General features: G+C 43.9%; 1 protein-coding gene across 1 annotated transcript; it reads left to right on the top strand.

The window, feature by feature from the left end:
* Window positions 1-170: 170 nt before the first annotated feature.
* ACP6 (acid phosphatase 6, lysophosphatidic) lies at window positions 171-7,405 on the top strand (the record flags this gene model as incomplete). Its single annotated transcript, XM_010138147.1, has 10 exons — window positions 171-409; window positions 729-857; window positions 944-1,074; window positions 1,716-1,795; window positions 2,567-2,654; window positions 4,237-4,369; window positions 5,095-5,195; window positions 6,326-6,421; window positions 6,624-6,789; window positions 7,239-7,405. Coding segments are annotated over 10 exons (1,274 nt in total), but the record flags the coding sequence as incomplete, so codon positions are not given.
* Between the last annotated feature and the right edge of the window lie 4,972 nt (window positions 7,406-12,377).

Raw genomic sequence — 12,377 nt, 5'->3', positions numbered from 1 at the left:
GCCCTCGGCCAGGTGCCCGCGGCTGAGCTGCTGTCTTGCTTCCCTCCGCTTGAACGTGTTTTCTATTCTTCCCTTCCCAAAGCACTACCAAGAGTAAATTTGGGGGGAGCGTGGGAATTTGGGCGTTACAAGCGGAACGGCGATAGCACGGTCCCACTGCCTGTTCGTAGGACGGGTGACGGCAGAGGGGAGTGGCTGCGGGGGGGCCGTTAGAGGAAGGACGCAGCGACGCCCGTTATTGCTGCTCACAGGGTCTTCGCTGAGGAAGCCGAGCCGCTTCCCCCCGCACTACCCCTTACGACAGATACTCGGCAGTCGTGCAGCTACGCGCCTCGGCGTTATTGCCATTGATCCGTCTCCCCGCAGCCTCCAACGAGGCAGCCGCTTGAGCTGGCAGATACTAGATCTGGTAAGTTGCCGAAGCAGCGTTTCAGTGTGTAACAAATAACAGCGACAGAGGCTTCCTACAGATTCTTCTCCCGTAAGGGGAGGAGAGCAGGTATTGCATTTCACGCACGTCATCTGTGCATGATGCACAGCAGATCAGCAAATCCAAGATGTAGCACTGCTGTCCTTTCTGTATGTGCTGCATGAAGGCATCAGTTCTCTTTGCGTCTGCATTGTGGTATTGGCAAGGGAGCACAGAGTAATAGTGCAGCGTTGGCTTAATGCTCGTGGAAGTCCTCATTTTCCACTGAAGAACTGCTTGCTTGTCTGTTCTGAAACAGGTGGAATGGCATCCCACTCTTTTAGATGTACCTGCCCCGACTAAGTTTGATTACGTGGTGACTGACCTAAACGGAGGACCTCAACCTCCCTCACCCTTTGACGAGCAATACAAAAAGATCACGTTCAAGGTGAGGCTGTATTTCAGGGTGGTTTCCCTGTTCCCTTTGTTTATTTCCATATTCCACTGGACACCCTTCCTTTTCTTTGCACTTAGGGTGGTGCAGTTGCAGGACAGCTGACAACAGTGGGGATGCAGCAGATGTTTGCCCTGGGGGAAAGGCTGAGGAGAAGCTATGTGGAAGAAGCCAACTTCCTCTCACCAACATTTAAGCCCGCTGAGGTCTTGTGAGTCTCTCAGTTACCTCCTGGACCTTTCTCCCACCTTAACAAGTAGCCTGTGCTAGGGAAACTTCCTGACTAGCGTAACTTTCTTCACCCTACAGCTGACTGGCTGGCCCCTGGGCCATCATCTTTCCTGAGCACGCAGAGTCCAGTACTAGAGCTCACTTGTGACACAAAGCATCCCATTCCCTAGTAGTCCTGAGAGCGATGCCAGGGACAGATTCATCTCACCTAGGTTTAGCCACTGACAGTGGAATTTGCACCTTTATGGTGAGTGAAGGGAAGCAGGTATTTCTGGAGCACTGTTTAACTCACTACAGATTAAATAGCTGAAGTTCAGTGAGATGAAGCACACCCCTGCTGCTCACATCAGTAATGGTGGGAGTGTCTGATTTAGGAAGAGATAAAAATTACTCCAGAGAAGTGCCAAGTTGTTATCTCCACTGTCTTTGAAAGTAAGTTAAAGGGGAGTTTAGATATAGGCATCTATTTAAGACAGCTATAGCGATGCAAGATTAATCATAGCACACGTTTCCAAAGCCACAGCGAAAGAGAACTCTCAGCTCCAGCAAGTCCTCCCCAGCTGCAACCACGTCCATATGAAGGAGGAAGCGCTACCTCACAAACTGCTTTCTCTCTTTCAGCATCCGTTCCTCTAACATTTTCCGGAATCTGGAGTCTACACGGTGCCTGCTAGCTGGGCTGTACCAACAGCACAGAGAAGGTTGGGGAAACTTTTAACCACTGCCTTTCCTTGCTCAGTCTTCCCAGGATGCGCACACCTCACACATCCCAACTCTGTCTCCTGGGTCTTACTTCTTCCCTGGTTCTTTGCATGCAGCCCCCTTCCCTATACTCTCCTGGTTCTGTATGTTCTTTATCCACTTGTCACTTGCTCCCTTCTCTTTGTGTAGTTTTCTGCTGGTGCTCAGCTTGGATCTGTTGCCACGAATGCTGCAATTTCAGACCTGCTGAGGAGGTTAGCATTAACCCACTTCAGAATCAAGAGGGGAAGAAGTTCCAGGTCCTGTGTTCACAAGATACACATTTGCAAAATGTTGCTTAGCGAAACCCAAGTATTTCAGCCCAGATCCTTCACAAGTTCGGTATCTGGACTAACATTCAGCTGGATCCTACAGCTGACAGCTACTTGCATGTCCTAGAAATACGGTCTGGGTTTTGAAGGTCTTGCCCCTGCTCCCTCCATATTCAGTTTCCAGGAACAACTAGCACAAGTGACTTGCCAGAGCTCCTTACACCTCATGACACAGACACTAAGTTTTGGCACATACAAACACTAGAAAAAAAATGAGCACACAACTAGAAGGCTTTACAAGGTGTACAGCAGACACCCCTGTGGAACTGGCACAGTGGCTTGTGCTGCAGGTGACAGGGGGAATTGCTAGCTGACAACAGTGGACCCAAGCACAAAGACTGTGGGATTGATTAAAGCAGATGCACTAGTGATCACAGAAGCTTCCTTCTTGCTCCACAGGATCTGTTGTCATTGTCACTGATGAAGCACGCTCTGAAATGCTCTACCCTAATTACAACAACTGCCAGCGCCTGAAATGCTTGAACAGGTAATTGCCAGCCATACCTCCCCATATGATTTCACTGCCGTTTCATTTCAGCAGCAGTAATTTAAAACAGCACATTTCCTTCCCATTTCCCAGTGTCTTCACTGGCATGCACTGTTCTTTGAGAATGGTTAGCCAGTTGTACAAAATACTTAAGTGAGCAGAGTCATACACCAAGCAGGGGCACCAGAATGAAAAAAAAATTTTCTTGAAAGACCAATTTAATTTAGCCTGTGTCTAGCAAACACTCATTACTAGCTCATGTACAGCTACTCTGCAGCATTGCTGCAGGGCAGAATTAATATCATCTACACCCCTTAACAAGTCTTTCAAGTGTGAACATATTTGGCCTCCTTTTTATATTCAGCTTCTGGTTTGGGGGTTATTACAACATTCCTGTCACATTTATACCTTGAAGAAACTGAAACATACTCAGACTTGACACACTTAAAGACTAATGAGGTAAAATAAAGAACATCCTACATAGAACACTCATGTTTGCAGAGTCAAGTACTCTAAATGCCTGTGCAGGTTGGGCATGGGCTGGAAACAGAACAAGAGAGGCAAATGTACTACAGTTTGGTTGGATAAAACATTAGCTTATTTTTGTCTAAAATTCAAGAGTTGTCAGAATTCACTTGCAAAAGCTCGTTATATAATGCTTGACCCTGCAGGCAAAGGATTGTTCTTGACAGTGGTGAGGTCACAGCCACAGAAGCAGTACATTCAGTACCTTCAGCCTTGTCTAGTAACATCAGCTGTCCAAAAAGGGAGTAAACTGCAAGCTCTTCCTCTCCCCTCCTGCCCAGCCCACTGAGCACATTTTGGTACCACATCAAGGTGGATTTTTTTTAAGCACTGCCTCAGCTAACAGAATACCTATGCCAAAACTTCTAGCACATTTGATTTCAAATGGAAACTAGCACTGTTCCTGAAAAAATAAAAAGCAAACTTAAAAACTTTTCCCCAACACATCAGAGTCAGAGAAAACAAAACATATGCAACATATTTTGCTTGAAATACACGGTTAGCATGGATATTCTCAGCTAAACTTTTTAAAACTAAATTTAAAGCAGTGTAAAGAGGGAAATGGCTTATAACAAAGCGAGAGGTGCACTTAAGCTACAAGTGAGTATCTAGGTGTTTCCCTTTTCCCACACCACACAGCAACCAGTTCAAAGCTTCCACCCTTTCTTCTTTCATGAGGCTGTTAAGGGCTACTCCCTGAAGACACAGACTTGTACTGTTGCAGTGTGACCAGATTTGTTAAGTGATAATACACAGCCCTTGCTAATGGAAACCACTTCTGAGGTGTTCACATCTCATCTTAATTTTTTTCCCCCGCCTCTATGAGAGCAGGTAGCCAGCTCCATTCCTTGACATCTAGACACAGTGTCTGACCACTCTTGCAACTTAAGACTTACAACATTAGGAATCCCTTAGTATCCTGTGGTGATTCTTTTCTACCCCTCACTGATGTGAGACAACTCCACTGAGCTAGGGTCACAAAAAAAAAAAACCCAAAAGAGAGAAAATCTCATGTGTGAAAAGTCTTTGTTTTGGTTTTTTCTTCATTTCCTGACAGGCATAAGTTGAAAAATGTTGTCCTACAGCCAGGCATCTCTGATGACTTGAAAACAATTAAGGAGAAGATGGGTATTGATGGTGATAAGTCTGTGGATTTTTTTCTCCTCCTTGATAACATTTTTGCTGAACAGGTAAGCTGAGCAGTTCTGTGGCACTGTCACAGAAGGAAACGCCTCTTTACCATGCCATGGAGAAACTGCAAACATACGGAGTACAAACACCCAGATACCAGTGGGGACCCCCAGTACCTTTCTATGCAATCCAGAAAGTTTCTAGAAATAACATGGCCTTTTAAAAAGGCAAGATGTGGAGTCAGCCTTGCTCTAGGACAGCTAAGACTCATCTCCAGTATTCATGTTCTTACCTTGAAATCCAGTATCTCTTTCAAGTGGAATGAAGTAGAGCTAAGAGAGCAGTTGGGCCTTGCTTACCCCATTACAAAGTGCTTTCTCTTTCTTGGCTGTCAGCATCCAGCAGAGTCATCTGAATCCTGATTCCAACATACTGCCCGAGAACCAGATTGCTGGATAGGAGCTGCACGTATTTGTACCCCTCTTAATACTACTTTTTTGCTGGAGCTAATGGTAACAGGTCTGGCTGGCGGTTTAGTAGCTCAGGCTGTTACACTCCTTTCACACAGAAATGCATTCTCAAGAAGAAACATCCATCTTTTTGGTACACAGAGCAAGTATCTGTATTTAAAATCATCCTAGAACTCTTCACGTGAATACCATAGTATAGTACTGTGGTGCAAATGCTGTGATGTGAACAGCTGTTTTTTGTGAGTAGTCATCCATGTGTCTTTAGGCTGGGTTGAGAAAGGGTCAAGCCTTTATTGTTATGCTACTTCTTCCAGGTGCACAATTTGCCAAGCTGCCCTGTGCTGAAGAACTTTCAGCAGACAGTTGAGCGTCGATCTGTTGACTCAATGCTTTTCCTTCTGGAAGATGGTTCAAGGTGATTGCCTGTATCCGTGCCTCCAGCCTTAGGGGTTGTCTTAGGCTTACCCAGGGTGGATGAGCCACACCAGCTAGATCTCAGTGTAAAGTCCAGTGCCTTGAGTCAGGAACATGAGCTAGGAAAAGGAAGGCCAAGATGTGGGCTTATGCCCTGTTTTGCTGACAGTTCTGGAGAGGGTAGTCTCTGAGGAATAGCAGTAAGCCACTGAGGCAGGCAGTGAATGCCTCAGTTGCCATGCTTGTTTAAGTGAACTTGTGTCAAAGGCAAAAGCAGAAGAGAATAGAAGATGCTTCCAGCTTGAGCACTGGGGCTGCCCAGATGAGGCTGCCCTTACATATGCACAATTATGATCTGAATTCAACCTGCAAAGTTTATCCCAGGGATGGCACCTGCACAGCTGGGCTGAAAAGTGTTGGTGCTAGTGGAAAAGGTGATGCCAGGCCCTCCACACATGTAATTACTTGCAAAAAAATCTGCTGCTACATGCAGTTAATTACCTCCTCCACAGTTGTTTGTAAAGGTAGTGAGTAGGTAGCTGAGCTGCTAGCCCAGCAGCCGTTTTCCTTTCAATCATTTGCAGCTCTCATATTCACCATATCCTCTATTTCCACTGATATATTCAATTAGGCAGAGGGAGTTTCTTCACACCAGAAGTTGTCTAAAGACCTACTCTTTGTTCAATACCTATTCTTTAAATATACCCACTACCCTCCTGAATCCTGCCTCTTCCCTTCCCACTAAAGACCCCAATCACTTCAGTTGCTGTTTTGCAGTCAGCTACAGTCATCTTCCCTAGCTGAAAACTATGCATCCAGAAATCACAACTAGGGAAGCAAAATACCATAGAGAACATCAAGGAGTTCTACATTTCCCTTTATGTGGGCCACGCCTCATGAGACTGCTTGTTAACACTTCCCGCCTCCCAGTCTGCAATCATGTTATAATCTCTGTGGTGACTGTGCAACCGCTGAAAAAAAGTAACCATAGGAACTGCATTTAATAGTTCTTAGGTACACTCAATACTTGTTATCAATTTGTAAGAGAAAGGCAGGTTCCCAGGTGTTTGTTTAAAACTGTTTAATCTGAAAGTTTAAAAATCAGTAGATTTATTTCTGCTTCTTTTATAGAGAAATTCTTCAGATGTCTGTTGGTCTCCTTCTCTATAACTTACAGAAGAATATTACAGAAGCAGTAGATCCCTCACCTCCAGCTGAAAAGGCCAGGTACAGGGCAGATCTCTTACTGTAATTGTTACAATTTTTAGACTTGCTATCAGTGTGCAAAACTGGTTCAGAAAGATGCTGAATGTATGGGGAAGAGAATGAGTGCTCATCTTCTAGAAAAAAGCGTGAGTGCTACTGGCTAGCCATGGAGAAACTCAACTAACATTTTAGGTTTGGGTTTTTTTTTTCTTCCGTTTATCAGAAAGCTCATTCTCTATGCTTCTCATGACACTACCCTTATTCCTCTCCTGGTGGCACTGGGCACCTTTGATCACAAGTGGCCACCTTATGCTGCAGATGTGACCCTGGAATTGTATCAGCACCAGCAATCCAAAGACTGGTTTGTTCGCATGGCTTACCGTGGAGAGGTAAGATCCCAGGTGAAGTCCTTTGTACAAATCTTGGGGTTTTGGTTTTGCCATGCATGTGTTTAAGGCTATGAAACAAGACTTGTTCTGAGCACACTGCCAAGCCAGATAACAGAGTAAGACACCTGGAGCACATCAATGGCTGGCTATTGATCTAGTGTGGGTTCAGTCAAAGACTTTGAACCTCTGACTCTCTGTGCCTTTGCCTTGACTAGCCCATTCCCCGGCCATCAGTATTAGCAAAAGTGCATCAGTATTAGCAAAAAAAAAAAAAAAAAAAGCCAAAATCCCTTTTTTTTGGTATTTTTAATATGCGTGGAAATTGAACTGTAAAACTATGTAGGTGAATGAAGAACTATCAGTAAGCAATATTTCTAAATAAAAAAAAAAAAAAAAAAAAAAAAAGGTCTTTGTCAATGCATGAGGTCTGTGATTTTGTCTCTTTGCAGGAGCAGGTGGTGAAAGGATGTAGAGCAGCCCTCTGCCCACTCAAGGAGTTTCTAGAAGTTCTTTCACAGTACTCAGTCAGTCCAGAGGAGTACAATAACCTGTGTTCCTAAACGGAAGAGAATCACCAAACTAACCTATGATTACATTGTCTTAAATTAAAATTAGTTTGTCACAATCTTTTGACTATTTTTCTTTATAATCCAGCCAGCCTTCCCTATTCTAAAGGTATTTTAGATGAGGGGACTTTTTCCTACCAGACGCAGGGTGGCACAGGGTCACTTTTCACTGTTAGCAGCAAGATGAAAGAAGCTGTGCAACAGAATGGCTAAAGTTCACTTCTGAGGTAGCCACACAAAAGCATGGAGAGGCTGAAAACAGCAAGGGAGAGAACAGACCTTTTAAATTGCCTTGCTGATTCAGGAACACAAGAGGAAACATACCTGTTCCTCGTATGCTGGCTCCGTGGGATCAAGCCCACCTTGCTCCGTGCTACCAGACTTGAGAGCTTTGACATAACAACTGCTTTTATGTATGGTGAACTGCAGAAGCCACTGTGCCTTTCCCTTTCGTCACGTCAGAAGGTTGCTCCGCAGACAGATGCGCCTCCCAAATTGCATAGCATTTAACTACCCCACCTTCTTGAGGGCATTTCTGTGCACACAAAACCTCTCCAAAGGGAGAGAAAGCCTCCAAACCTCTTCCCCGCACTCCTGTAATTATAGAAATTCTGCTGCGAACATGCAAAACAACCACAGTGGGACAAGTACAAGAACATGCACTCTTGGTGAACTCTGCTTAATGTGCTTTAAAGGAGGAAGTCCGGGAAGCTGCTGTTGACTTCAGCTTTGGGCAGTGTTGCATCTGTTTTGCACTTGCTGAAACAGGAATACACCAGCATAGCCAACAGAAGTACTTCTGAGATGATGACACTTTTTTCCTCTAAGACTGTACTAAGGATCACTATGTAGCCAAAATCCCCAGTTTTCAATCAGTAAATAAAACTTAGATCCTGACCTTACTTTGGAAAGGCTGAAATAGGGGGACCCCTTATTGAAATGGCCCTGCAGGTTTGGCTCTGCATTACCCCTTCTCACTTACTTAATGAAAACAGGCTGCAGTGATGTTAGTGTAAGTCACTGACAGATACGTGACTGGAGGCACTACGGTACCTTTTCCCTGAGAAGTGTGGGCTGGATTTACTTCTACTCTTTCATTAGCCTGCCCCCACCACAATTACATGTTGACACGACACACAGTGAACAGAATAATTTGAATACTAAACACATTGCTGGAGGTCTCACTGAACTGTTATTAGAAGCTGTCAAAAAAAGCAAACAAAACATTGTTATTTTCCACCAAGCTTTTACACAGCCTAAAAGCATAAGGTCATTATACAAAAGTTAACGGCCTATCCTTGCTTAAGATCAGCACATTCTGCTCTAATCAAGCTCTCACTAATGGATGGTGTCAAGTATTTTGAGAATGGGGATGGAACATTAGGCATACGATTGCAAGTTATTTGTGAGGCATGGGCTGCTTAGGAAAGGGGTATCAGGGAACAGCATCAGAATCTTTGACCGTACCAGTAGACAAAGGGGGAACTTACATACCTTCTCCTAAACAGAGCTAGGAGCATCTCCCTGCAACCTGACCAGCAACCAGGTTTAAAACTGCAACACAGTCAAGACCCACAGAACCTGGCAGTGCAAGTTGTCCTAGGGTACATAAGACTGTTAAGGTCACTGCATTCACACCGTAAAAATAAACATATCACTCTAGGCAGGGTAAGATACATTTCAGTAACAGCAGAAGACCTCAGAAAAACAGATGAACTTCTTGGTAGTGGCAAGGAAAAAGCCTCCACTAGGAACAGGTTACTTCAGTATTGTCTCTAGGGGGTTTCTGCAGTGCCCTCTATGGCTCACTCCAGCCTTACTCTTCCCCTTGGTATGGAAGTGGTGGGGCCATACATTGGTCTCATCCCACTGAGCAACTCCACGGTAGTCATGGCTCGCAGGATGAAGCAGGAGTTATTTCTGCCCACAACCAGTGGGCAGAAGGAGGACTGGTTGGACAGCGGAAGAGTTTTAAGACCAAAGGACACAGGTAAGTGAGAAGTGCTGAACTGCAAACACAGCAAGGAAGAGCTGGGGCATTTCTGAGAACATGAAATTAAAATTTCCCCAGATCAACCATTTCCCAGGTAACCAGTGCATTTACATAAACAGGCTGACTCTACCAGAAATGGGAAAGATACAAATCCCAGGGGACAGAAAGAAAAATCCAAAACTTTCTTATTCCAGGCTGTTAATATGAGAACTGCTGACATGAGCACCTCACATGTTCAGCCTCAGGTTCCCTCAGACTTGAGCTGGAGCTGCTAGCCCAAGTCAGTCTGCCCCCCTTGCTACTTTAGTCCTATGCAGTCAACACAGATGGTCAATCTGAACCTAAAAAGCTTTTTCTTCATTTTGCGTTGCAAGCCTATCTTCGTATAATGTGTTTCATTAAAGCAATGTTAGTATAGTAGGTAGCTGGCAGGAAAGAAGTCAAATTTACGGTTTTGTTTTCTCCTCATGTAAAACACCCTTTTTTAAACTTTCCAGTATCCCAGACAAAACACATCACTTTTCTTTCCTGCCTCATGCTCTGACTCAAACAAAAGCAATCATAAGCTTATAACCTGAGCACACAGTGAGTCATGAGGACCAATATCTCTCAGTACAAAAAGTTTGCTGGTTGAAAGTGAAACGGAGATCAAGAGGATAGTGAGCTTGGTATATTTATCAATAAGCCCCGCATAATAATGTTAGCGGTTTGGGTCTTTTTAAGGCCTGAAGAACACTCCTGGTAATGCACTTTAACCTTAAGCAGAAAGAGCACGATAAAGCTAGGTATTACATATCTCCCACAAGAAACAGCATTAACAGAAATGACTGGAATCTATGTGGACTGGTTAAAAACACACACACAAAAAATTTTTCAATTAGCAGTAACCTCGCTGGAAAAATGACATAGCACACACGCAAGACAACTTACCTTCTTTAGGTTAAAAATTACTACGAAGCAATACAGTGAAGTGCACTCTACTAAATACAGGCCTGTAACAAACGTGAATCATTTCTCCTTGATAAGTATCAAAATAGGCAACAGGTTTCAGCCAACAGTCTGCCAAGGCTGCACAAGGAAACTATTCACCATCACGACTGCAGAAAAGCACCATCAATGAAACGTAGCCTTTTCTGCCACCAGAATGAAAACCAGCATAGCAGACAGTCAGCATAACAAGCACTGCAAAATTAAGCCCTGTGTATACCATATTGTAATAGCCCCACCACTCTGGCATAAATGCTGCATTCCAACAATCAAGAAGTGTGTTTAGGATTCACACTTACCCTCGGGAAGTGTCAGACACCCTCATCTACTCCAAGTCAGGATACGTGGATTGTACCAGAAGCACCACCAGCATTCAAATCCCAAACAAGACTGATGCAGATCAGATCTCCACATACTGGTCTGTCTTCTGAAATGTTACCTATTAGATACCAGTAGGAGGTCAGGACTGAACTCAAAAGGTGGGTTGCTTGCTTGTCTGGTAGATCAGCTAGCCCACGATACAAACAGAATCTTCAGTTCATTTGGACAGTGCTTAAAACTGCCAGTATACTTCACAGATGACCTGTTTGCAACAGTGTAATACTTTAAAACAAACAGATTTCAAATATTTTAAACTTTTGATTTAGCAGGCGCATTACTTCGCGTTTCAGAAATTCACCATCTGCTGGGTTTACCTTTTAAGTCTCTCCGCACTCCGGCTGCGCAGCCATCTGGGATGAGATAATTTGAACAGCAGACTGTTTCCTCCCATGTTACTAGAGAGGAAGAGCAGCCAAGCATGTATGAATAAAGTCTATTTCATTCTTTCAAACAAAGGTGGAGGAGGAGGATTTGAAAGTTTAAAAAAAAAAAAAAAAAAAAAAGAGAGAGGAGGAGGGGAAGAAACCTAAAAATGGCAACCCCACTTTTGGTCTTCTGCACCATGACTACCATTGCTGAGTCACAGTTACTATTGATAATAAATAAGCAGAAGAGAACAGAGCCTGACTTACAGATCCCAAGGTGAATTTGCAAGACTAACAGCTAGAAATCTTCTTCATTTGCTGTGCAAAAGGGGAAAAGTAGAATCAGAGCAAAACAAAAGAAGCCCAGTCTACATCTACTGAGTCTTCTTTCTGACTGGAGCCAGCTCAGGCATTAGCACCTCTTGTCCATCAGCTGGTGCAGAACCAGGTAATGCTGCTGAGGTTAAGTGCACCGAGGTGGACTCGGGAGAATCCACGTCTTCTGTGTTTTCTGTAGGAAAAAATCTCGTTACGATACCAAATGCCAGCATTTTAAAGTTAGATGAACACAGAAATTACCCAGCATCTTTAAAATGTATCCTTTCACTGCCACGTGGCTTTGAAACAGTGAATCACCCATGTTAATTTTTCTAGAATAAGTTGCAGTCAATGCTTTGCCATTCAAAATACCTCAACCGGCAAAGGTGGCACTGAGAAAGACTGTTAAAAGTTATTTCTATGTAAGTCATGAAGTTTGCTTTGTTCAACTTGGTAAAAATAGTCATGAGTCATGGCAGAAGTGGCAACACTTAAAGGCTGCACTGTGACAATTTCTGTGCAAGGTCCTCAAAAGGGAGCTGTGCAAGAATTTAAGTAAGAGGTAACTCCGCTCTACAGAAATAACACTTACTGTGTCATTGTCAGCTCTTTCTAAAATCTTGACAAGCCTGTGCTTCAGGCATGCTGCTTGTCTTGTTAGAGGGAAGCACCACAACACACATCCTACACTTTGTCAAAAGAGTAATTCTCACCCAAAATCATTGTAAATTTGCATGACAGCACAAAGGTGAATGTGGAAGCAGGCAACAGAAGGCTCTGAGGTTTGCATGCCTCCACTCATTTTGTAACACAAGCAACAAAACTTAGGTAAGCCAGCCACCAACAGCAATTCTTTTTCCACATGTTAAGGATCAGTTAACTCTGAAAAACACTCATGTGTGAGCATATTAAAGACACTCATTCTCCACATGAAGTTTCAAACTAATAGCCGGCCCTTTGAGGAAACTACTCATCGAA

The sequence above is a fragment of the Buceros rhinoceros genome, unplaced genomic scaffold (genome assembly GCF_000710305.1).
Source record: "Buceros rhinoceros silvestris isolate BGI_N320 unplaced genomic scaffold, ASM71030v1 scaffold22696, whole genome shotgun sequence".
NCBI classification, from domain to species: domain Eukaryota; kingdom Metazoa; phylum Chordata; class Aves; order Bucerotiformes; family Bucerotidae; genus Buceros; species Buceros rhinoceros.
This window is presented reverse-complemented; position numbering and strand designations above follow the sequence as displayed.